General features: G+C 42.6%; 1 protein-coding gene across 1 annotated transcript in view; it reads left to right on the top strand.

The window, feature by feature from the left end:
* The window catches only part of ERC2 (ELKS/RAB6-interacting/CAST family member 2), a 645,944-nt gene that overhangs the window by 193,621 nt on the left and 425,455 nt on the right, over positions 1 to 26,868 (top strand). Inside the window, exons 4-5 of the mRNA XM_065408253.1 lie at positions 16,053 to 16,208; positions 23,514 to 23,681. Of these exons, the coding sequence (XP_065264325.1) occupies positions 16,053 to 16,208; positions 23,514 to 23,681 (324 nt within the window). The remainder of the gene's footprint in view (positions 1 to 16,052; positions 16,209 to 23,513; positions 23,682 to 26,868) is intronic.

The raw sequence follows: 26,868 nt of genomic DNA, 5'->3' as shown, positions 1-26,868 counted from the left end.
TTCTTCTCCTGTCTGTAATAAGGATGGCACATAGACATGCTCTTTATTTCCTGGCATCAATCACACTACATGGGATGGAGTACAAGATGTTTCTGTCATATGATGGAGGTCAGTATTCACTGACTCCATAGGCTATTGTTTCCAGGGTTCTAGTATTGCCAACCACAAATGTTCAAAGATCATGAGTCAGGGTTCAAATCAAGAGGTTTATTAAGTAATACATTCATTCTGAGTTATTTTTTATTTGCCTTCTGGTTGTTGAGCCTTAGGGTGCTTTGCTTTATATTTTCAGGCTGTAATTTGCAACCAGGAAGGCAAGAATGTTATTTTTTTTTAAATGGAAGCTGAGATCCTCATGTTGTCTCCTGATTCCATCAGTTGGTTCACTAAAGAAAACAAATACTGAAGACAGAGAGTTGGCAACGCTGGTTGGGGTTCCCATCTGTCCCTGTTATTTCTCAGCCCCCCCTTTCCCCAAGGTTCCTCTGTCCTTTCTCCACCTTTGTTCTTCCATCCCCTTATCTGTCCCCTCAGGCACAGAGGAGGAAAAGCAGAAGCTGTTGGGCAGGCAGAAAGCCAGTAGCTTGGACTCCTCTTCAGCAGGCTAACATCCTTTTCCTTCTGCTGACCTCAGCCACTCGAAGCTGAAAGCTAGACGGCTAGGAGAGAGTTCACCTCTTAACAGGAATCCTAACCAGGGCCGGCTCCAGGCACCAGCTGAGCAAGCTGGTGCTTGGGGCGGCAGATTGTTGGAGGCGGCATTCTGCCCAATCCTAGGGTGGCACGGCCGTTTTTTTTTTTCCCCCCCCCGCTCCGGCCACCATGTAGGGGGCGGCGGCGCGGAGAAGCAGAGCGCCCTGCAGGGCACTCCTCTTCCTTCCCTCCCCGCCGACCGGAGCGGAGCCCTCGTGGCAGGAGGCGGCGCAGCAGGAGGGGCCGCGTGGCAGCGCCCCTGCTGTAGCCCTGGCCGCCCCCTTCTCTCTCTCTCCCGCCCGCTCCCTCCCCCTCCCTCCCCCCCCAGCCGGTCCCCCTGCACCCGCGCTCCGGACGCGCCGCAGGTTTTTTTTTTTTTTTTTGCTTTGTCGTTCTGGCCGCCCCGGTTTTTTTTTTTGGTTTTTTGGGGTTTTTTTTTTTTTGCTTGGGGCGGCCAAAAAGCCAGAGCTGGCCCTGATCCTAACTGTAGCCTCCTGCCTGCCCAACAAGGAGCGCAGCAACAGCTAGTGGTGGGAGACTTCACTGCAGTGTCTGCAGCAGCCTCCTGTTAGCTGAGCAAATCAAATAAACAGCTAGCTGATCCTCACCCAGAAATGGAAAGCAGGGCGGATTTCCTGAGCATTGGTACCTAAAGCAGCAGCTTCAGACTCCCCTTAGCTGTTTCTCCTCGCTCTACACTAGCTGGCTGAAAGTTGGTGGAGACAAACGGTGGTAGGGTTTTTTGGTTAGTTTTTTCAGGCTGAAATTTGCAGAGGGACAGTCTGCCTTTTTCTTCTCCCTCCTTAAAATAATGCCCAGGCATAAAAGGCTTGTTTAAGGAGGAAGGTCATTGAAAAATAGTCTGAAAACCTGAGGTATTTTGATATGCTAGCAAAATGTTAAGTGAATAACTGAATTAGTATAGGTTATAGTTTATCTGAATGAGATGTAAGCCAAAAGCATGTAATATTGGTGTCACCTGCCTTGCTAAGGGTATGTTCACAGGAGTCTGTGATGTGGGTGGATGGTAAACCTACTCTGATTATTCTGTTGAATGAAAGGTCATTGGTTAATAATATAATAGGCATCAGTTATTGGATGATACCACAGGCCTGTTATTAGTCCAGATCGTCCAGCTAGCTATGTAGTTCAGCGTGAATTGAGAGGGTTGAAAAAGTGGCGTAGTTGTTCTGTGTATGTCCTGCATTAAATGCAGATTGGATTTGACAATAAACGACTTTATTGATTGTTTGCTAAAATATTATAATGATCTGTTTCCATAACCAGTGATAGAGATGGTCCGTCACATCCTCTTCCTCAGCTTTGTCCTTGCAGTGCTAATGTAGATGATACGTGAGTAATGAAGTGGAAGGGAAGAAAGCTAGAGTGCTGGTGACATAGTTTCTGAGATCCTATGTTGTGGCTGTGCAGGAGTTGAAGAAAATATTCTTCACTTCGTAGCTTTCTGCAAAGATCCAGTCAGTGGAACTGTTCCTGGTGGTTAATCTAGTTAAACTGGACCATTTGCATCTGATGACGTGTGTTTCTTTCTGCAAGGAGTTGTCAGGTTACTTGTAATATACAATTACTCATATTTGGACAGAGTTCTCTGTATCCATGGTGGCTAAATCTGTTTTTGGGGAACAAATCAGCATCTTCTATGTTTGCATTTTATTATGTGGTGCATGTGGGAGGAACTGAGGCTGTACAGGACAAAAACCTGTATGTTAGATCCATGTTTCTTCTTTCTTGTGAAAAGCAGCAATGAGGTGTTGAGGACCTTGTTGGAATGGAATGTCAGTGCCTTGTTTAACAAGGGCAAGGTGTCAGATTCTCTTAAGAAGCAGTTGTTACACTCTTGCTTAAGAAACCATGTTTTGGTGTGGACAGTTTCTCTAGCTATCACTCATCTCAAATCTTCCATTTTTGCAGAAAGACATGAAATGAAAACTGTTTTACTGTGAAGTCTTACCAACAATTATGTATGCAAACCAGAAACGAGTTTTATTTAATTGACAAAGCAATGAGTAGTAGTAGTATATTTTTGTTTTTCTAAATGTTAGAAGATATGTTAATGCTAGGTTATTTACTGCAGTATACTTTGTTATATATTCCATACTAAAAAACTAAGTTGAGAATATATAATAGTACCACGCTATAAACTAAAAAGTCAAGAAATGTGTAATGCAGCCTTAACTCTGTCTCCATGTGCATATGCATTATGATAGACCAGGGGTCGGCAACCTACGGCACGCGTGCCGATTCTGAGTGGCACGCTGCCTGCCCGGTGAGAGGAGGAGGCGGAGGGGCCGGAAAGCGCCACGCCGGGGGAAAAAAGGGGAGGAGGGAAGCTTGGCTGCTGCAGGACCAAGCTTCTGCCTCCTGCCCCTGCAGGGGAGAGCGGTGGGGGGGAGTCCCGCCCCCCCGCCCCACTCAGCCCCCCCGCCCACCGCTCTCCCCTGCGGGGGCAGGAGGCAGAAGCTTGGTCCTGCGGCAGCCAAGCTTCCCTCCTCCCCCGTTTCTTCCCACAACCCCCAGCCTTCTGCCCTGACCTCCCCCCAACACCCAGCCTTCTGCCCTGCACTCCCCACACACCCTCCAGCCCTCTGCCCTGACCTCCCCCCAACACCCAGCCTTCTGCCCTGCACCCCCACACCCCCCCAGCCCACTGCCCTGACCTCCCCCCAACACCCAGCCTTCTGCCCTGCACCCCCCCCACACCCTCCAGCCCTCTGCCCTGACCTCTCCCCAACACCCAGCCTTCTGCCCTGCACCCCCACACTCCCCCAGCCCTCTGCCCTGACCTCCCCCCAACACCCAGCCTTCTGCCCTGCACCTCCACACACCCTCCAGCCCTCTGCCCTGACTTCCCCCCAACACCCAGCCTTCTGCCCTGCACGTCCACACACACCCCAGCCCTCTGCCCTGACCTCCCCCCAACACCCAGCCTTCTGCCCTGCACCTCCACACACCCCCAGCCCTCTGCCCTGAACCCCCCCACATCCAGCCTTGTGCCCTGCACCTCCACACACACCCCAGCCCTCTGCCCTGATCCTCCCCACACACACCCAGCCTTCTGCCCTGCACCTCCACACCCCCCTAGCCCTCTGCCCTGACCTCGAGTCGCCCCCAACACCCAGCCATCTGCCCTGCACCCCCACACACCCTCCAGCCCTCTGCCCTGACCTCCCCCCAACACCCAGCCTTCTGCCCTGCACCTCCACACACCCTCCAGCCCTCTGCCCTGACCTCCCCCCAACACCCAGCCTTCTGCCCTGCACCTCCACACACCCTCCAGCCCTCTGCCCTGACCTCCCCGCAACACCCAGCCTTCTGCCCTGCATGTCCACACACACCCCAGCCCTCTGCCCTGACCTCCCCCCAACACCCAGCCTTCTGCCCTGACTTCTGCCCTGCACCTCCACACACACCCCAGCCCTCTGCCCTGACCTCGAGTCGCCCCGCTCAGCCCGCTGCAGGCCTAGGTGAACAGAACCCCAGGTTGGAAGCGGGCTGAGCAGGCTGGCGGGGTAAGATCAGCATTCTAATTTAATTTTAAAGGAAGCTTCTTAAACATTTTGAAAACCTTGTTTACTTTACATACAACAATAGTTTAGTTATATAATATAGACTTATAGAGAGAGACCTTCTAAAAAATGTTAACATGTATTACCGGCACGCGAAAACTTAAATTAAAGTGAATAAATGAAGACTCGGCACACCACTTCTGAAAGGTTGCCTACCCCTGTGATAGACTTTCATTACATGATAATACTATTATTTTCCCTACCTCATTCAATGTACCAGTTGAATGACGTACATAAATGAGGCAGGGACACCTCGTGAGTGAGGCAGGTGTATTGAAATCCATTGCCTTTAACTGAATTGCACCCACTTACACTCTGAGTTTGGCATATGTGTTGTAATAATTTTATATGCTCTTTGGCATATAAGCATGTAAGATTGGTTACAATTGGTTAAAATAACCTAAAACATTAAAAGGAGGTTGAATATATTTGGCATGATTGCATTCATTGTTTGTATTAAGAACTAATACTGTGTATTTTGCAACACCAGGGCCAAATCTTGTTCATGCAAAGTCCCACTTAAACTAGCGAGACTACCTGTGTGAGTAAATTAGGCAGAATCTGCCTACCAATTTGGCATAATGCTCATCTTCATTGTAAACTAGTGACAATCATGCTGAAGTCTGAATAGCACAGAGACAAGAGCAAAAAGTATTTAAAATGGGAAGTTCTTAAGTGAATGAAAATATTTGTGATTTTACCTTACTTGCAGAAACAACCATCTTTATATATTGATCCAGCTTTGATATTTCAGGTATGTTACTAGAAAACTGCTTGTGTGTGTAGTGCAAAGTACTCTTCTTGTTCTGATTGCACGAGTCTTCCCTTTCTCTTGTTTTAAAGGTGAACCTGAATATTTTCTACACGCTACTTTTTAATATCTATACAGACACTGTCTATTTAATTATCATTATTTGTATTTCACTTTTTTCCTAAGGATTTTTTCTTTTTGGCTCTCTTGCAATAGCTGTCATGCTGGGCTTATAATCAGTGAATGTTTATCACAAAAAACTCTTTTCTGTGAAATTAATAATGAAACCATGTATATTCATAATAGGTTTGGTAATATCCTTCTTTTATAGGACTTAAATTTTGGGCCTAACCTTAAGGTGACACTATCTTCTTAGAAAATAAATCTTTTCAGAAAAAAAAGGAATGATCAAATGCTCAAGTATTGACATAAAAAAACCCATGAAACTAAAGGCTCTATTTCTCAATTGAGGGAATAGAAACATACCATGTGATGTGTGTGTTCAATTAAAACTGATCAAGGCAGATTGAATTTGCAATTTCAAATATCGAATACTGACATCGAGCTTCTTGTGAACACTCTAAAGAGTTATTCACGGAAATAATTTGATGAATACTTTTAAGTTACAAATACATTTGGGAATAGTGATTTGCTTGCTGACATTTCATGAACAGAAAGAGGCAAAATGCCTTGAATAAATTATTTCTTGCAGATTATTTGTCCAGCTCTATATTTTACTGTGTGTGTGTGTGTCAGGCAATATGCTACCAGCAGTTTTGTCATAATGTTCTGGGATATATGAGTCATTATCACTGGAAACTAATCTGCAAAGTCAGCTTCTTACTACTTCAACTTTCCTCAGCACAATCAGGACAATCCTGTATTAATTAATGCTCTTAATTTATGCTTTAAGGCAAACACTTAACACTGCCGGGACCAGTAAAGAAGGAATCCAATTCTTCTCCCAGGCCAAATATAGGATTGCACTGTTAGGTAGGGTCATTAATGGGGGGGGAGAGATGCCCCTTCCTCTGAAGCATTAGGTATTGGCAACTGTTGGAAGCAGTATACTAATTTTGATTAATAGTCTGATCCAGTATAGAAAGTCCTGCTATATATTCCTGTGTCTGTCAACAGGGTTTGGAGGGCCTAACTTCAATCACTGATGCCATATTTTTGGAGAACTCAGAGGAGTTATTAGTCCTAGTAATATTATACTTCTTCCTTAATCTTACTGTAGCCAAACCTTCTGTCTTTGTGATTCAAGCCCCAAGCTCTGTGGCTTATCTATACCAGCAGCATTCCAACAATCCCAGATCTGGAATGCTGCTGGTGTAGATAAACTGCAGAGCTTGAGGCTTGAAGGAGATACTGCATCTCAGTGTTTAATTTGTAATGAAAGAGGTGCTGGGGCCCAAGCAATTTTTTTACATTCATCACTGATGCAACAAGCCCAGAGGTGCCGGGGCTATGAACTGCCACACCTAGAGGTGCTGAGGCTCAGCCCTGGCAAGCCCTTGCACAAATTAAGCGCTGCTGCATATGCTCTTCTTTCAGGTTGTTAGATTGTCAGACCAAGTGTCCATAAATTTAGCCACAACTAACGCTTGTTGAAGTTTTTCTGACAGAATGGATTTCGGTCTGAAATGCTGATTCAACTGAATGGAAACCAGGGAGGCTGACTGGCTGGGCAGATTTCCTGCCAGTCTTCCCAGTTCCCTAGCAGCCTGGCTATCCTGATTCCCCATGTACCTGCCTAGTAGGCTTCCCAGCCTGCTCTGTTCCCCTAGAGCTTGCCTGATGGGAGCCTTAGGCTGCCTGGCTGCCCAGCTGGTGAGCCAGCTTGCCATAATGGAAATTCTTGAAAAATTTCATTTCGGTTTTTCCAAAATGGAATTTTTAAAAAATGTGTGTTCCGCAGAACATTTTTCATTTCTGAGGTTTATGTTCTGATTCTGAATGAAAAAAAATCAGTAATGTGAAATTTTCCCACAGCATTAGCCACAACACGCTGTTTGAGTAGAGACTAAAAAGAAATGTTTGATTTCAGCACTCAGGGCTTATGTGAACAGATACATAAATAGCTACAAGGCATAAAGTGAGAAATTTCTTACAAGACTTAAATTTTATGCCACAGGGCATAAACTGATCAATTACAGTAAAAGTAGAGAGATGTAACCCCCGCCCCACTCATGATAAAATTGCAGCATTAGTAAAACACAGTTAAAGGTTTTTTTGGATTTTGTCATACTCTGGAGTAACTGGGAAAAGAAGGTACTAGAAATAGGATATGGGGTTGGCTGGAGCAAGCTGGTTTGCTCCTTTACGGAATTTTCTATATTATAAGTACTACAGTAGTTGTTTGTTTGTTTATTCACTCTTGTCCCTTATTAAGGCTGATCATAACCACGATAATTTGTTGTTCTTTTGCACCCCCCCCTTTTTTTTGGATGATTTCACCAAAACAAGAATTCTATAAACAGGCACCTCCTTTTTTCTTGGTCTTACACTCCACCACACACTTTTCTCTCTCCTTCATCACATAAACCTTTCAGAAAAATGCTTTTGCAGAGGGCACAATAAATGCCTAATAATAGATGAGTTTTCTCTGAGTAGGTAATGTAATAGCAAAGAGATTTTTCTGTTTGCTTCTTTCAGTATCTTAATTCTCCAAGGTCTTCTCGTTATGAATATGAATAATGCTGATCTCCTCATCAAGATTTAGATACCATGGTGATAAGCTATGATTCTGTCCATGGAAACATGTCAGATTAGAGAGTTTCACCTAATAAATTACCGTATATACTCGATCATAAGCCGGTTCTTTTATAAGCCAACCCCCCCAAGATGGATAAGTAAAAATGGAAAATTTTTATAACCTGTTCATAAGCTGACCCTATAATTCAGGGGTCAGCAAACTTTGGCTCCCGGGCCATCAGGATAAGCCGCTGGTGGGCCAAGATGGTTTGTTTACCTCGAGCATCCGCAGGCATGGAGGTAAACCTAAGTAAACAAAGTGTCCCGGTGCGCCAGCTGCTTACCCTGACGGGCCAGGACAGCAACTGATGGGGAAATTTTTTTTTGGGGGGGGGGGAGAAGCTGGGAGTCAGGGAGTAACCCCTGTGACCACTCCCCACATGACCCCACCCCTAGCCTGGGACCCCCACACTCTCCCCATCCCATCCCTTCCCACCTTATCTGGGGAGGGCCAGGGGAGGATGTCTCTGACCTGGCTGGAGCTGCTCCGGCAGGCTGGGCAGTGCGGCTGCAGCCTGCTCCGGCGGGTCAGACCGGGCGGCGTGGCCACAGCATGTTCCATCCGGCTGGGCCGGGTGGCAGGGCCGCAGCGTGCTCTGGCGGCGTGGCCACAGCCTGCTCTGGGGGGGCGGGGCCGAGTGGCACGGCTGCGGCCTGCCAGCCCTGGAGCTGCAGTTGCTTCGGAGGCTGGGGAGAGAGCAGCGTGGCCAGAAGCGTAGAGACTCTGGCCCTGCCTTTTCCCTTCTGGCTCTGCTGGCTGTGCTGCCTCTCCTTGCTCCCTCTGTTGTGGGAAAGGGCTGTGTCCCACCTCTCCCTCTCTACACCCATTCATAAATAGACCCCCTTCTCTGGTGCTTCCCCTTTTTTACTAAAAAAAATTCGGCTTATGAACGAGTATATACGGTAGGTAATTTAGATGGCATTTTACCTACATGATTAAATACAAATCTGAAAATCCTGTTACAAACAAATGCCATTTAAAAAAATTTTTTTTTCCTTACAGCCGGTTGGAAATTTTTAGATGGAATGGTTTTCTATTGGAAATGGTCAATTTGTCAAAATCAAACTGTTCTGTAGGAAAGTGCCAATTTTGATGAAGTTCTGATGAAAACCAGGCAGGATTCTGCTTGAACGCTGCCTGCTAGGCTGGCTTCAAAACCTGCTTGGTTTCCTACTAGCTTGCATGCCTGGCATCTTTGCATCATGCACCTGGCAGACTGATGGGGAGCCAGGAAGACCTGGGAGCCCCATCTCCCAAGCTCCCTGTGACTACCAGGCAGGGCCGGTGCAACCCATTAGGCGACCTAGGCAGTCGCTTAGGGCGCTAGCATTTGGGGGGCGGCATTTCGGGTCCTTCGGCGGTGACCGCGGCGGCCGGATCTTCGGCCGCCCCATTCGTCGTCGGCATTTGGGCAGGGGAGTGCGGGGAGGGCCGCCTGCAGCAAGAAAGGGGGGGTGGCACGCAGGGAAACTCCCCGCCCCAGCTCACCTCTGCTCCGCCTCCTCCCCTGAGCACGCCGCCCCGCTCTGCTTCTCTCCCTCCCAGGCTTGCGTCGCCAAACAGCTGATTGGCGCCGCAAGCCTGGGAGGCGGGAGAAGTGGAGTGGTCACGGCGTGCTCGGGGAGGAGGCGGAACAGAGGTGAGCTGGAGCGGGGAGCTGCCGCACGGCTCCCCGGGCTGGGGAGAGCTGCCGCGGAAGGGTGGGGGGTGTGTGTGCCTCAGGGCGGAGGAGGGGAGCTGCTGCCGTGGGGTGGGAGGTACTTTAGGGTGGGTGGGGGGGAGCGGAGAGCTGCCACAGGGCTCGGGGAGGGGGGGGGGGGGCGCAAGGTGGAAGTTTCGCCTAGGGTGCGAAACATCCTTGCACCCGCCCTGCTACCAGGGCTTCCAATCTCCTTGGCAGGCTGCCCAGATTCCTGGGCTATTCACCCATCATCAGCCCAGGAGTTGTCCTCTCCTACTGCCTCCCATTGTTAGTTTAGGGGTTTCCTTCCTTGCAAGTGAACAAGGAGACCTGGGATAGGTGGCGGCAGCACTGGTATGTTCTCAAATTGGCCTATTCCATTTCGCAGGAAATTCTGAGATTTGAGGCTTTGAGATCTGATTCTGAATGAATTCTCGAACACTGAATTTCCTGTGGGATGGATACTGCATTTTCTGGCCAGCTCTATTTTACCTCCTTTATTGTCTGCTGTCTGAATGGCTCGGCTGTCTGTCGGGGAGTTTGGGGCATTGTGGTAAGGCTGGGGATGTGATCAAGAAGTTGTTTGAGTCAGTTTATTTAGGCTTCTAGCAGCACCTCTGATAGCTCTTATGTTCAGCGAGGTGTTCTCATTTTTTTTTCCTGTGTAATGATTTGGGTAAGAACACTTGCTGCTTTACTTTAATGCCCTCTCTGTTGTAGCTCCCCCTGAAGAAAGGGGAACAGGTAACATCATTAGCAGAATGTGCAACACAGTTGCTTGTCAAACTGGAAACAGCAATACAAGTGAAAGATGTGGAATAATGTTATATTTTCAGTATTATTCTCTGTCCAATTCCTTATGCATCCTAACATCTTGTTTGCTTTTTTGATCGTGGGTGCACATTGAGCAATTTACAGTGATGCACAGGTTCTTTTCCTGAATTGCTACAGTTAATATGGAATCATGTAAGGTGTATGAATAGTGTAAAATTTCTCTCCAAAGTGCATTACTTGGAATTTATTGACATGGAACTTCATTTGCCAGCATATCACCTCCCTACTTCTACTCAGTATTTCCCTGGTTTATGCATCTAGGAATCATATTCCCCATCTTGCTGCAGCATTGCACTTAAAAAAGACCGGTTGTTATATTTGCATAAAAATACAGTGGAAAAAATGTTTTAAAAATTCAGTATGTTAGGTAAGACTTCATAATGTATAGGGAAATATTTACCTAGTTCCATACCCCAAAATATCTCTGCTATTGCAATTTGCTATCCTATTGTCATGCAAATGAGTTACCCAACTTTTTCCCAGTGTAGTTTGTTTGTTCCTATTGTTACAGTTCTAGTAGCAAGCAGAATCTGCCTGTGACCAACAAGCTACCTGTCTTTTCCCCGGCCTCCTTTGTCTGATTTTGAACCACATCGTACACTCACTGCTGCATGGGTGGCTGTAGGGATTCCACTGGGCTAGGCATCCCTATGAGACTGTAGTAAGACAAGCAAATATTTACTGTAGGGATAGCTCAGTGGTTTGAGCATTGGCCTGCTAAACCCAGAGTTGTGAATTCAATCCTTGAGGGGGCCATTTAGGGATCTGGGGCAAAAATCTGTCTGGGGATTGGTCCTGCTTTGAGCAGGGGGTTGGACTAGATGACCTCCCGAGGTCCCTTCCAACCCGGATAGTCTTTGATTCTATGAGAGCCTAGGCAACTGCCTGCCCTCTCTGTGTAGCAGAACCAGCGCTGCATTGCTTTTGATTTTAAAATAATTCTTTTGTTGTATACTGAAATTTCTTAAAAATATCTATTAGTGTGACCCTTTTAATTGTTTAGTGTGCTGTGTTTTTGATTCTGTGACTTAATATAACTATTTAATAAATGTACACAGTATTTCACAAAGCATGATGCATGGTGTTACTCTGGTAGTAATTTTATAAATTGTTGGTGTTTAATCATTAACATGTTCTTGAATTCTTTGTTTCACACTGTAGATGACTTGCTGTTCTTGTGTTTTAGACAGAATAGGGTTGACAGAAGACTTACAGGGGCAAAGGGAATTAGTTAGATAAAATCACAAATTTTCCAGGATGTAACATTTTGTGTGACTTTGGTCTTTAACAAAACATATTATTTTAAACAGAAGGAAGAAAAGGCGCAAAATCCACCCAAACCACCCACTACCTTCAATACTAAGATGGGAACGTCCACACAGTTGTTTTTATAATTAATTCTGTTACATAACCATTTGTGAGTGTGAGAGTCATCACCAAAGGGGGCAAAACCTGTTATAATCTACAAGTAGAATGTAGAAATATTCCTTCCATGGGAGGGAGAACCAGATATTCAATCTTAAAGTCATAGTATTAAAAATAGAAAATATTCTTATTGTTATCTTGTCATTCTTGAAGATTAGCCTCCTAAAACACTGTGTGTCAGAGCAGCAAAGCCTGAATGAAAAGGTTTCTGTGGGAATTATGAGGCAGGTGATCAAGGAGGAAATAATCTTCTCTCCCAAAATGGAAGTGGAGGCTGATAGTTGATAGTTGGGGTCTATCCATTAAAGGTAATATTTCAGAAGGCAGTCTCTTGTTTAGCTACATGTACTGCTAAGAGGACACCATGGTCCTTCTTTACAGTTCCTTGGTTGTACGTCCTTGCATTTGTTTATACATAAACTGCAATTTCCTCATAACTATTACAACAGCTAAAAGGGCTGGGGAGCTATCCACAATGTGATGTAGAGCTCCCTTTTAAAGTTTCCATAATGATAACATTGTACTCTGAATGTTCTGAGGCGTCATATCTAAGGTGGTGACCATTTCCACATAAATCAGGGAGGAAGGCTGCTGTGTCTCTCCATTCTTAAGTAAATTAAGCAGTCATGGGATAAGAGGGATAACTGGTGAAAAGACAGGAAAGAAAGAGTAGGAGTAAATGGGAAGTTTTCAGAATGGAGAGGGGTGAATAGCGGTGTCTCCCAAGGATCTGTGCTGGGACCTGTGTTGTTCAACATATTCATAAATGATCTGGAAAAAAGGGTTAACCATGAGGTGGCAAAGTTAGCAGATGGTACAAAATTACTCAAGATAGTTAAATACAAAGCTGATTGTGAAGAGTTACAAAGGAATCTCACTGAACTGGGTGACTGGACAGCAAAATGGCAGATGAAATTCAATGTTGATAAATGAAAAGTAATGCACATTGGAAAACAAAATCTCAACTATACATACAGAATGATGGGATCTAAATTAGCTGTTACCACTTAAGAAAGAGATTTTGGAGACATGGATAGTTCTCTCAAAACATCTGCTCAATGTGCAAGGGCAGTAAAAAAAGCTAACATAATATTAGGAATCATTAAGGGATAGACAACAAGACAGAAAATATCATAATGCCACTATATAAATCCATGTACACCCACACCTTGAATATTGTGTGCAGTTCTGGTCACCCCATCTCAAAAAGGGTATTTTAGACTTGGAAAAGATACAAAGTGCAACAAAAATGATTAGGGGGATGGAACAGTTTCCACGTGATGAGGGATTAAAAAGACTGGGAGTTATCAGCTTGGGAAAGACACCACTAAGGGGGGATATGATAGAGGTCTATAGATCATGAAACCTGTGGAGAAAGTAAATAAGGAATTGTTATTTACTCCTTCTCATAACACAAGAAGTAGGGGTCACCAAATGACATTATTAGACAGCAGGTTTAAAACAAACAAAAGGAAGTATTTTTTCAATCAACACACAGTCAACCAGGCCAACACTATAACGGGATTCAAAAAAGAACTAGATTAGTTCATGGAGGATAGGTCCATCAATGGCTATTAGCCAGGATGGTCAGGGGTGCAAAAACGTGCTCTAAAGTGTCTCTAGCCTCTTTTTGCCAGAAGCTGGGAGAAAGGGGATGGATCACTTGTGAGAACAGGCTTCTGTGTACTAGGAAAATCTTCCAGTGGAGGGAGGGAGGGAGGGTGTGTGTGTGTGTGTGTGTGCGCGCGCACCCGCCTATGGGAGTACAAAGAGTGAATCTAACAGTGGTCTTTGCTATACTTTTTAATAGGTTCCACTAGGTGCTCCCCCTGTGCTGGCTTAGCTCCTTTGGCTGGTGCAGTGGGGGAATAGGTTTGTGGTGTTACTTTAAACTTGCACATCTCCACCTAATTATACTGTTGCTGCGAGGGTCTCCTGGTCTTTTCTCAAAAGCAAATATTTTATCTGTTCCCGCAGAAGCACAAGGTGGCTCTTTTGTGGGTTCTCCTCTCTTTTGTGCATCCATGGAGGCCTAGGTACAATCTAGATCAGCGTTTCCCAAACTTGGGATGCCGCTTGTGTAGGGAAAGTCCCTGGCGGGCCGGGCCGGTTTGTTTACCTGCCGCGTCCGCAGGTTCAGCCGATCGCGGCTCCTACTGGCCGCGGTTCGCTGCTCCAGGCCAATGGGAGCTGCTAGAAGCGTCGCGGGCCAAGGGACGTACTGGCCGCCGCTTCCAGCAGCTCCCATTGGCTTGGAGCAGCGAACCGCGGCCAGTGGGAGCCGCAATCGGCCGAACCTGCGGATGCAGCAGGTAAACAAACTGACCAGGCCTGCCAGGGGCTTTCCCTACACAAGCGGCGTCCCAAGTTTGGGAAACACTGATCTAGACCTCAGCATTTTGAAGTAAATGCTTGGTAATAAGATGATAGGCCTGGGAGTGGGGACTGAAAAAATAGGCATCTCATATAAGAATTTAGTCTTGTAATTCTCATTCTCTTACTTCTTTTCCACCAATCTATCAATACTCTGAATTTAAGTAGCCAAATTATGGATAATTATCACATAGCAAGCCGAAGAAGATATTATTCTAGAGACCGAATCTCTCCCATCCAACCATTTCACAGTTCTTTATTACTAATAAAGGAAATAAATGCATTCCATTAATTTCTTGGTTCTGCAAATCATTATTGGTTACAGGAATAAAGGTTAACAATACTACAACTCAACACAATGTCTTGCAGAAAAAGAAATTAATGTATATCCCTACATAGCTTTGGTTCCTCTTGGATATGTAACAATTCAAAGGGTTCAAAGTTTCATTTTGGGTTAGTAGTCAAAAGTTCAGATGCTTATCAGAGCTGTATCCAGGCTATCCAACCTCTGAAATTGCAAATTTGGCCTGGTCGTATCCTGAAAATAGGCTTTACTATCATGCAAAAAGTTTTGGTGCTGACTACTTCAGGACAGTCTGTAGGTAGTATAGGAATAACCTTTTTTAATATCTCAGAACTTCAGTTTCTGGCTAAAGACAGGCAGTACAGTCAACTGAAAACAGAAACAAAGTTTTATTTTACTACAGAGATTCAAATTTAGTTTGTCTTGGTTGAGCTTTTATTTTTTTTGAGAGAGAGAAGGGGTAAAATCCTGACTCCATTATAGTCAATAGGCCTTCTGCCATTGACTTCAGTAGGGCAAGGATTTTATCCCAGTTTCTAATATGTCTTGGCTACTTTGTATTCTTGGACTTAATTTCTCTGCGCTTGATCCATGGAGAATTTGTTCCCTAATAGATGTGTGAAAACAGATTGCCTACTGAGTCATTTTGCTATATTCTTTCAAAGTGAAAGTTGTGTGAATAGGTACTACAAGTCCTGATGATCGCTATCCATCCCCAAGTGGATAGATTTTTTAATTTACAGACAACAAATGAAAATGAGAGCTGAATCACTGGATTTTTTAAGTGCTGTGCTGGCACAAGCTGATAACCAGTATATGAGGTGGCATATGATCCGTGGTATATGAGGTGGCATTTCTGTTGTTGCAAATTAACTTGGTTACATACTGTTTGCAAAGCTCTCTGAGATTGTAGGATGAAAAGTATATAACCTGCGCTTGGCTATATGTGGGTATACCAGTGGAGGAAATGGACATAAGGAGACTCCTCTTATTTCTCAAAACAGCAGGACTGGATTGTAACCTTATTTTCAAGAGACCACTAGATTGAGAGGCCAGCCAGCTCCTGATAGCCCTAAGTAGTTGGCAAGGCCTATAAGTTATTTCCATATACGTCTGGCCCTGCTGTCCCCATCTATTGTCCTTCTTTTGTGTGCCTTCTAGGATGTAGGGCAGGATTTTGCCCAGATTGTGCATGAGCATCAAAATGCTCATTCTTAATTGATGCTAAAATAAAATCAAGCATTGTGCTGTCTTTTGTTTGAGAGCAGAGGTCCAAATCCTGTTTTCCCTTAAACCAGTGTCAGTGGAATTACCTGGGATTTACATCAGTACACGTCATAAGTGCTGGAACTAAGGATGCTGAGGGTGCTGCTGCTCCCCCTGGCTTGAAGTGGTTTCCATTATATACAGGGTTGACAGTTTGGTTCAATGACTCTCAGCACCCCCACTATACAAATTGTTCCAGCACCCCTGCATCAGTATAAATGAAAGCAGAATTTGTTCCAGTTTCTTGTGCTAGTGTATTATTATTGTACCACATTGCTACAAATACTGCATTTTTAACATCCAGGTTTCATATAATTACAAATTCTCTCTCTCTCTCTCTCTCTCTCTCTCTCTCTTTCTTTTTAAAATTTTTAATCCAGGACACAAAAATAGCTTCACTTGAACGCAATATAAGGGATCTCGAAGATGAAATACAGATGTTAAAGACAAATGGAGTTCTGAATATAGAGGACCGAGAAGAAGAGATCAAACAAATAGAAGTTTACAAGAGTCACTCAAAGTTCATGAAAAATAAGGTACAGTCTACTAATAAAATAGTTTAATGGTATTAAAATAATGTGAACAGAAGTTTTAATTGGACTCTTCAGTTTAAGCAGTCCTCTGTGAATTTGCTTATGGTAGATCTGCGGTACTTGGCACTGAAAGGAGTTGCTGCAGGAACCTTTTTTGGAATAAAAAAAAAGGCACTTGTAAGTATTAATTCAGGAGAAATAGAGAGGAGGCTAATCCATCACACTTCAGCGGCAAAAGCATTAATTAATTTACTACATTTCTCATGTTTTACACTTTCTTATGTTTCTTTTTCTTTCCTCCACATCTTATATATGGTCTCTTCATTTTCTCTTTTTTCAGCTTTATAACTCCTGCTTTCATTGTCCAAAGGCTGCTTTAAGACTTTATTGGTTTCCATTCTGACCTACAGTATTTTCATACCATTTTAATTGTTAATTTTTTCATTACCTTGATAATGGTGTTATGGTTAGTACTACTATGCCATAAATGATGCTGAGGAGTTATTTCCATTGTAAATGTGTGTTACATGTACAGTATTTTAAAATTCTAATAGTTTAAAAAATTTTAATTTGATAATTCTGATAGTTTGCACGTACACAGTTCCTTTAACTTAAGAATCTCAAAACATTCTACAAAGGTTGATACATATTATTATCCTCAATTTACAGAGAGAGAGAGAGAGAGACTAAGTGAATTGGCTAAGGTCACACACCAGTTAGTAGCAAAGTTTGGAATAGAACCCCAGGGACCTAACTCCCAGACTCACTAAACAATACTACCACTCAGTTATTTTAAAATAATCAGACTTAAACTTGGCACCTAACTTGTGATCCCAGCTGCACGTTTTTACCACACTTAATTTACATTTGTTTAGCTGCCATGTAGTTAAAGAGCAGTCCCAACATTTTGGTTTTTGTACTTTTGGATTACTTTTTCTGATTCTCTTTTCTCAACCAATAAAAATTTTTTAAATAGTTCAAAAAAAAAAATACAAACTATGATGAGTTTATTCCAAAATTTGTGTTCCTGATTATATTCTTGTTTGTTTATAAAGTTACAATGTACTGATATGGAGCTACCTTCTACAGTACAGGTGTACAGTGATCAGATTTTTAAAGTGGAAAAACTAGGACAGCAGTGATAGAGGAGGGGGAATGAAACATTCACATAGATGAATCTTGGGAAGTGGGAAAAGGAGGCATTTTACCTATAAGTTCCTTTAAGATGAGAATGAGCAGTGAGTGGGGAGGGGAATGCAGGAGAGGAAGGACAGCCAGCTGACTATAATGAAGTTGAGACTGGCCATAATAAACAGAGTAAAGCTGGTCAAAAGCACTGTAGCAATTTTGATTATGAAACAAATTTTTTTTTCTTGATATTTTTTTTTTTTTTGCATTCATTCCTCTGCATCCAACATCTATTTTTATGTGAAATTTTGTGGAGCTGATAATTTTTGAAGTGAAAATTGGAAAAGCCCCTTGTGTGCTTAAATTTGTAGCTAGGGATTTTGAAAAAGCATCACCCCCTCAAGCAGCTATCTGCTTCTGTGGAGCCCACATGATTTGGTGGAGAATCATAGACATGTTGGACTGGAAATGACCTTGATAGGTCATCTAGTCCAGTCCCCTGCACTGCAGCAGGCCTAACTATTATATAGACCATTCCTGAAAGGTATTTATTTAACCTGTTCTTAAAACCTCCAGGGATGGAGATCCATAACCTCCCTAGGTAATTTGTTTCGGTTCTTAACTTCCTTGACAGTTAGGAAGTTTTTCCTAATGTCTAACCTAAATCTCCCTCGCTGCAACTTAAGTCCATTACTTCTTGTCCTGTCCTCACTGATTAAGGAGAACTATTTATCACCCTCCTCTTTATAACAACCTTTTATGTATTTGAAGACTGTTGTCTCCCTTCTCAGACTTCTTTTCTCCAGCTTAAACCAACCCAGGTTTTTTCAGTCTTTCCTTAGAAGTCATATTTTCTAGATCTGTAATAATTTTTGTTGCTCTCTTCTTGACTTTCTCCAATTTGTCCACATCTCTCCCAAAGCATGGAGCTCAGAACTGGACACAGTATTCAAGTTGAGGCCTTATTAGTGCTGAGTAGAGGAAGAATTAATTCTCATGGCATGCTTACTACAATACTCGTGCTAATATATCCCAGAATTATGGGTTGTTTGTTTTTTTTGCAACGTTATTAAATTGTTGAGTCTCATTTAGTCTGTGATCCACTATGATCCCCAGATCCTTTTCTGAAGTGCTCCTTCCTAGGCAGTCATTTCCCATTTTGTATTTGTGCAATTGATTATTCCATCCTGTGTATAGTACTTTGCATTTGTCCTTATTATATTTCATCCTATTTATTTCAGACCATTTCTTCAGTTTGTCAAGATAATTTTGAATTCTAATCCTGTCCTCCAAAGCACTTGCAACCCCTCCCAGCATGGTGTTGTCCACAGACTTTATAAGTGTGCTCTCTATGCCATTATCCAAATAATTTTGGAAGATATTGAATAGAATCAGACTCAGGACATATCCCTGTGGAACCCCACTCAATAGGCCCTTCCAGCTTGATTGTGAATCATTGATAACTACTTTCTGTTTGCTTTTTCAACCAGTTGTGTACTCACCTTATGGTAGGTTCATCTAGGCTATATTTTTCTAGTTTGTTTATGAGAAATTCATGAGACAGTGTCAAAAGCCTTACTGAAGTCAAGATACAGTAAAAGCTGTTTTATCTAGCATGTAGGGGGGATGAGGGGTGCCGGTAAGTGAAAAATGCTGGTTAACAAAGAGGGAGGGAGTTTGGGTGCGGGGCTGGGGTTTGGGGTGTGGGCTCTGGGAGGGAGTTTGGATGCAGGAGGGGGCCTGGGGCACGGGTTGCCGGATCCAGGGGGTGCTTACCTTGGGTGATTCCCTGCCAGCGGCAACCTGTCCTGGCTGCTCCTAGGCAGAGGAGCGGCAGGCGGCTCTGCACGCTGCCCCCGCCTCTCCCCGAGCACTGCCTCCGCAGCTCCCATTGGCTTCTAGGCAAATCATTTTACTCTCTGATTCTTAGTTATCCCGAGTGTAAAATGGAGACAATGAGAAAAATTATCATTGTATGATATTAAAGGTATTAGGATTTGCCATCTCAGAAAAGGTACATTACCTTAATTTTAGCAAGTGTGGGATCTCCTGTATCTTCAGTATCCCGTGACACCTGCCATGTTTTAGCTACTGTCTTAGATTCTTCCCACTGGATAAATGAAAGCTTATGGCCCTTTTGGCAGCTTACTTTAAATATAAAGGGTTTTTTTTTAGCACTTTTTATGTTCAATACAGTCTTTTAAAACTCATATGTGGGGTTACCACTAGTGAGATTACAGTACGCTTTCAAATGTGGTTAACCTACAAGTATGCAGTTCTCAGTGACTTAGAATGTAATTACTACAATATCTCAGAAAAGTTATTGAAGCTTTTAAGGTATAAATAATGTCCAAAATCTTGTATATAAAGGGGAAGTTCCAGTGTTTTTGAGAGGAAGAGGTTCAATATAGTTCTTTTCTCTAAAGAGCAGATGAATGAGAAGAAGACTGTTATACATACCATTGTTTCATCACAAACTTCAGATCAGTACTTTGATAAGTATGTCACATTCTGATGAAACACTGTACAACTTCTTTCACCAGCCCTGTCCTTCCTCTTACAACTGAGATTTGCAGCAAAAGATACTAGTTCTGCCATTCATCAGAGAACCTTTCAAAGTGGAAAAAGTATTTATATGGCTGTCAGCAGGCAGATCTTATTATGCCTGATCTGTCGAACCTGAGATTGCTGATAAGAAGTTTTGATAAATATAAGTCCTGATTGATGCCAAACAATAGAACAAAGCTCTTTTCATGGTTAGGTGCTAGAATTCTCTTTATATTGTTATATTTAAAGAATATGTATTTAGTTTACATCTCTTCTTAATTTAAATCTAGAAAGGAAGGTGTATCAGCTGCATGCAGACCATTAGTAAATATTGCATTTGTACAGCATCAAGGTATTTTCTTTGTAAATTCTAATACACTAATAATAAACACACACCTCCAAACTTCTCCAGAGAATGAGATGGTCAGGAATAGAGACAATTAGTGGCCCTGGGATACCATATATGATATCTTCAATCTAGCAGAGAAGGGTAAAATACTATCCAATAGCTGGAAGTTGAAGCTAGACAAATTCAGACTGGAAATAATGGTGTATATCATTAACAGTGAGGGTAACTAACCACTGGAACAGTTTGCCAAGGGTCATGGTGGATTCTCCATCACTGGCCATTTTAAATCAAGATTGGCTGGTTTTCTAAAAATATGCTCTAGAAATTATGTTGGGGGAAGTTCTGTGGCTTGTGATGTGTTATAGAGGAGGTTAGACTAGATTATCACAATGGGTCCCTTCTGGCCTTGGATCTAGAATCTATATCCAGACATCTGGGTTAATCTTCATTGTAGTCTTTATTTCTAACTCACATGGAAGTTATGGTCATTGTTTTACTTTGACTCCAATAGAGAGGCATGGGTCCTCAATGGATCATGTCAACATTCTTCTTACATTCACCTTGATATGTGCACTTCAGCAAGGTCAAAGACTTGTTTAAAGAAGTGCTTAACTTTTTACAGAGAACCATACTGTACAAGAACCTTTTAACAATTGAGTGTATCAGATAAAAATTGTGAGGTCTTGTTCTGTCCTGGATATTTCTTTTTAAGGGAGAGGTCCCAGTTCTTGCATTCTTTTTCATTTTCATTTTTGTTTTATTTTATTTTTTTTATTAAAGAGTTTGCCAAAGACACAGTTATCCTAACTTGGATCTGTTCAGGAACTGTAACACATTTTCTTGACCTCCTTACAGTGTGCAGAACTCCAAACCGGAACTGCATGCTAATGAGCAGATAGTTTCTGAGCAATGAGGAGCATATCTGTGATGAAAATGAAGCCATTTTCCTTGCTTGTTGATTTCTCAGAGTGTTGATAGTGTCATTAACAAAACTGTGAAAAGCTTCCAACAGAGATTAGGTGTGTGTGATGTCCACAAGGGTCTAGGGTAAAACATGTAATATAATTAGATTGGCCTCAGATCTAGGGTTCCTCCTTTATATTATGTACTCAGACTTTCCCAGTCTATATTTTGTGTACCTTTTTCGTTTTAGTTTCCGCCCTTGCTTACATGTGCTGGCAAAGTAAATAAATGATGGGGAGGAAAGAAGAAGGTTTACTTCCAAGCAGAATTGTTTTTCTTTTTTGAGTAATTTTGGGATACATGTTGTATGTTTCTTTTTACTTTTCCCAACATCTGTTTTTCTTTCTTTCTACATTCCCTTTTCTTTTTTTTGGATAAATTAAGACTATAAAGGCTATTGCTTTAGCTTCCTGTATAGATTAGGATTTTGTGCAATAGACAAAGGGTGACCAGCCAAATTCTCCAACCTAGTGGATACATTTTGAAACTTGTGGAGAGAAAAAGAGAATAACCTTAACTATGTAATTCAGAATTACGGCTGTGACATATTATTGTGTTTTGATTGTGAGGATATGGCTAAACATGACAAACTTTTTTTTTTCTGGGCTACCACTCCCTTCAGCTCTAGATTTAACCTCATCCCAAGTGGCCTTTGGGATTAAACTGAAAGGAGAGAATGGATAGGGCAGTTCCAGCTCTTCTTTGGTCACCTTCATAGCATTTAAACTTTGATTTAAAATTAAAATGTCTGGCCCTTTTGGTTGTGAGGAAAAACGTTTAAATGAAAACCAAGGGTCTGCCACAGTTAGCAGAGGGACAGCCTGAAATAATATCTCTGAAAAGTTACTGCCCATTCAGCCCCATGTGAGCTGAAGTCATTTGGTAATTTAAATAGCTAATATTAAGTATCTCACAATGGAGCATTTGAGTAGCTAATTTGCTTGTCCACTGTTGTCACATAGAAGCTTGAGAAGAAGAATACCTGTTATGTCATCTAATATTTAGGATTGTTCTTTATAATATATTCTCCAGTGCTTTGACCAGTTTTAAATGTTCGAAATACTCAGTCTTTTCCATCCCAGGACACTTCTCCCATTTAGCAATATGAGAAGGGCAAGGTAGCTGTGATCCTCCTGACACCTGTTCATGAGCATCAGGTTGAGAACCTCTGTCCTAAGTGATGGGGTTTCCACAACTATTACAGTCTAATAGACTCACCATTTGGAATTCCCCTCCCCCCCCCCAATTCTCTCCTCCTCCCTGCCCCTCAGCCTTTTCTTAATTATGACTTTTTCCTTTGGCTTTCCTGTTACTGGAGAGCTCCACATGAGCTGCCAGGGAAGGAAAATGGAGGGTGAAGGGCATCAACTGTGTGGCAAGTGGAAGATGGTTAGAGTTCCATCACTCTGTTTCCCACCCCTCGGTTAAATTCCTATTCCTCATCTACCACTAATTCTTACTGCCATGCTCATAACCTGGGCTCACTCCAGCCAATGGTAATGATAGCTGTGGTCTTGGAGGGAGTATGGTGTTGCATTCAATCTACACATGCATGAAAGCTTTATTTTTCCTTTGTATAGAAACCATTCAAAATGAAATGGAAAATTAACATGCCCATTACAACATATGGTATACCTCCTCCAGTGCATCAAATGCACCAGCAACTACTATGTGGGTAAAACAAGAAAATCACTCCACTCTCAAATGAACTCACACAGAAAAATGATAAAAGACAAAATCATCCTCTCAACTGTGAGTGAACACTTTTTTCACAAAACAATCACTCCATATCTGACCTCATCCTCAAAGGAGACCTGCACAACACCTTCAAAAGTTCATCCTGGGAGCTTAAATTCAAAACTGCTAGACCTCAAAAATCATGGACTGAGTAGAGACATTGGATTTATGTCTCATTACAACAATCTATAACCCACTTACCCTCCTTTGTCCTCTAATTGCAAAGATATTAATTGCTCACTTCATTGTGATGCTCTGATTACCTTTCCCAGACATAAAAAAGAGCTCTGTGGAGCTCGTAGGCTTGTCACTTTCACCACAGAGGTTGGTCCAATAAAAGACATTGCCTCACTCACTTCTTGTCTCTTATATCCTGGGACCAGCATGACTATAACAACACTGCAAACATGAACTTAATAGAAATTGTGGGCGCCGAGCATCTCAGCATCAGAACCCTAATGCTTCTCCTGACTCTCCAGAAGGTATCTGGGTTGCATCACATGAGATTTATTCTCATCTCTCCAAACTCGTGTGAGTATAAATTGGAGATTAATGATGTAAAACAATGTTTTTTAATTTTGCAGATTGACCAATTGAAACAGGAACTTTCAAAGAAAGAATCAGAACTTCTCGCCTTACAAACTAAGCTTGAAACCCTTAGCAATCAGAATTCAGATTGCAAGCAACACATTGAAGTGCTTAAAGAGTCGCTTACTGCCAAAGAACAGAGAGCTGCCATACTTCAGACAGAGGTAAGCTATTTTCTCATCATACAATACAATATAAATGTTTAGTTAACAGAGCGTGTCAGGGTCAAAATGATGTATTAATTACAAATCTTTGCAGAAGATATATCCTGGGCTTTTTTTCAATTTGTTAAAAATCGTGTAACAGCTTAAACCCTGCCATGTGCTAATACATTTGGCATATTTTCCTTATTACAGTATGTTAGCACTGATCCTGCAGTTTTTGAAAAGAACCTACTGACTTCAATAGTGGTCTTGCATGTGTTAGTATTGCAAGATTGGACCCATGTATGGAATCCGCAACATCAAGGGTGTGTAGCTGTAGCTGAGATTTCCCTTGTCTTTAGTGGAATATATATATATATATATATATATGGCAGTTCTCATTTCTTCTTAATATTTTCACCCCTAATTTCAAATTGTCTTGAGATCGTTTGGGAGCTCAGACCTGTTTCCTCAAACCTAATGCTCATTTTTGTGTCTTCTATTGTACATTTCAATTCTAAAGAGAGAGGCCATTTATAAGTTTTGAAGGGTGCATAAATATAGGCGGGGTGTAGGTTATTGGTATGAAGTCTTTTTTTCTTACAAAATTAGCTTTCATTTTCAAATGTGAATAGATTGTTAATCCTTAATATAGGCCAGTATATTAGGGATTTTTTTATGTGTAATGTGTAAAGTACAGAGCTTGAAAATATAGATATTTAAATATGGTTTATGCAGTTGAGATGGTTTTCAAATGTGATTAAATAAACCATTTAAATGTTAAAATGGTCTCCACTAGTTCCTTTTCCATGGCTGTTTTTTACTGTGAAGGTATGAAACACAAAATAGGAATGAAATTTATATTTTAACTGTTTTATTTGTAAGTTTTGAATTGGTGTGCATTTTAAAAGAACATGAACAGTTAGACACTGCATTTATAAAAGGAAAATAAACTCTTTACATTCAGAAAAGTATACTAATTTAAATGGATTGGTTTCTTGCATGATAGTTCAAGGTTTAATCCTAGGTTAAGGAATTCCAGGGGCAAAAGTTCACTTTAGTTCATCATCTTCATGGGGAAAAGTTAGCTGACATTTATCTCTATTTATAAAATATATATTCTGAGATTCTGGGTGTCTATTGAACTGCATGTCCCAGGATTCATCCTCTTACATGTTAATAAGGTAGAAATAAAAATTTGAAATTGCAAATCTGCCCTCATCGGTCAAATAAAATAGAAGGAAACAAATATAAAATCATGATGATAGAATAAGATAAAAAACATCCTTCTGCCTACCACTACTTCAGAAAGAGCCACAGATCCCAAAGGAGACTGAGGCAGTCTTGTGGTTTTGGGTGTAGCCAGCTACATCTCCCCTTCCCACTCACCATCCCCACAGCGTCTAGCAACTGCCTGCTCTGACTCATGTGCTCAAGACAATGATCCAGGAGTACATCCTCCTTCCCCATTCCCCTGGTTTGGGGACTGGCTGACCTGCTTTTACAATGTTTGAGACTCTATTACAACAGACAATTGGGTCTTAAGCACTGTCCAAGAGGATTATGCCATACAGTTCCTCTCTATCCCCCCTTCCTACGTTGCTTTTCAGGGACCCCTTTCACGAGACACTGCTCTTTTAGCAGGTTCAGTCTCTACTGGCCTTTGGGGCTGTAGAGGAGGTCCTCTTGAAGCATTGGGGACCGGGATTATATTCTCAGTATTTCCCGGTTCTCAAACCCTTGGGAGACCTATCTTCAGCCTCTGTGATCTTAACAAATACATCTGATATGTGAGATACCAGATGGTCACCCTGGTAGCAATACTTCCTGCCTTAAACCACAATGACTGGTTTGCTGCCCTGTACCTTCAGGATGCTTATTTTCATGTAGCAATTCTCTCAAACTACAGGAGATTTCTCTGGTTTGTTGTGGTGGACCAACACTAGCAACACTAGCCCTTTGGCCTGTCTTCCGCCCCTGGGGTCTTTATGAAATGGATGGTCACAGTAACAGCATACCTCAGGAAGAGGGGAATTCATATCTTCCGATATCTGGATGATTGGTTACTGAGAGGCAAGTCAAGAGAGGATGTCCTGTGTCATGTCTAGTTCACACTATGCCTACTCAATCATCTATGTCTCCTCTTAAACATCGGGAGGTCAACTTTGGTTCCAACTCTAAGAATCAAGCTCATTGGGCCCTGATAGACTCTACGAATTCGAGAGCATTTCTGCTGACCAACCGATTCCAGGCAATCTGTCACTTATGTCTAGAGCTGAAGATCCAGCCCTCAACCACAGCCTGAGTATGCCTGAAGTTGCTAGCCCATATGCCTGCATGCACTCAGGTAGTCCAATATGCCATGTGACTTTATCCTCTTAAAATGTGACTGAAGTCAGCCTATCGTCCATACTGTCATCCTTTGAACAGATTGGTCAGTCTTCCACTGCCAATCCTGGATTTTGGTTCAGGACGTGTGTCGGGGCATTCCCTTCACTTGGTCACCACCATCAGAACTATTGTCATTGATGACTCCTTAATAGTTTGGGGACTGCATCTGGAGTCACTGAAGGTTCAAGGCCTGTGGTCAGAATGTGAAGCTTCTTTACATATCAATGTCCTGGAGCTTTATGCAATCTACGATGCTTGTCAGGCCTTTCAAGATCTCATCAGGGGCTCAGTGGTTTTCATGCTCACCAACAGTACCACTGCAATGTATTAAATGAACAGGCAGTGGGGGAGCACACTCCAATGTGTTTTGTCAGGAGGCAATCAGGTCCTGGCAGTTTTGCTCCAGGGAAAACATTACACCCATGGCTGATCACTTGCCTGGGATCCACACTCATTGGGCAGATCACTTCAGCAGGAGTTTCTCCCTGAATCGCGAGTGGTCTCTAAAGCTCAGCATCCTGCAGTCTGTCTTTGCACTCTGGAGTATGCTGACAATTGACCTGTTAGCCATGAAAGAAAACAAGAAATGCCAGTTGTTTTGTTCCCAAGGGGGGTCTAAGTTCAAGCTCTTTGATCGATGCTTTTCACTTGAGCTGGGAATTGGCACTCTTATATGCCATTCCTCCAATTCCGATTATCTTGAGGCTTGTTCTCCAGTGCAGTCGAGACAATATTGGTTTTCCAACCTCCTCACATTGTTGGTCCAACCTTCCATATCCCTTCCTCTTCATCCTGACCTCCTGACTCAGTAGCACAG

Source organism: Emys orbicularis, chromosome 7 (genome assembly GCF_028017835.1).
Source record: "Emys orbicularis isolate rEmyOrb1 chromosome 7, rEmyOrb1.hap1, whole genome shotgun sequence".
NCBI lineage: Eukaryota > Metazoa > Chordata > Testudines > Emydidae > Emys > Emys orbicularis.
The sequence above is the reverse complement of the archived record's forward strand: the minus strand, read 5'-3'. Positions and strand labels throughout refer to the sequence as shown.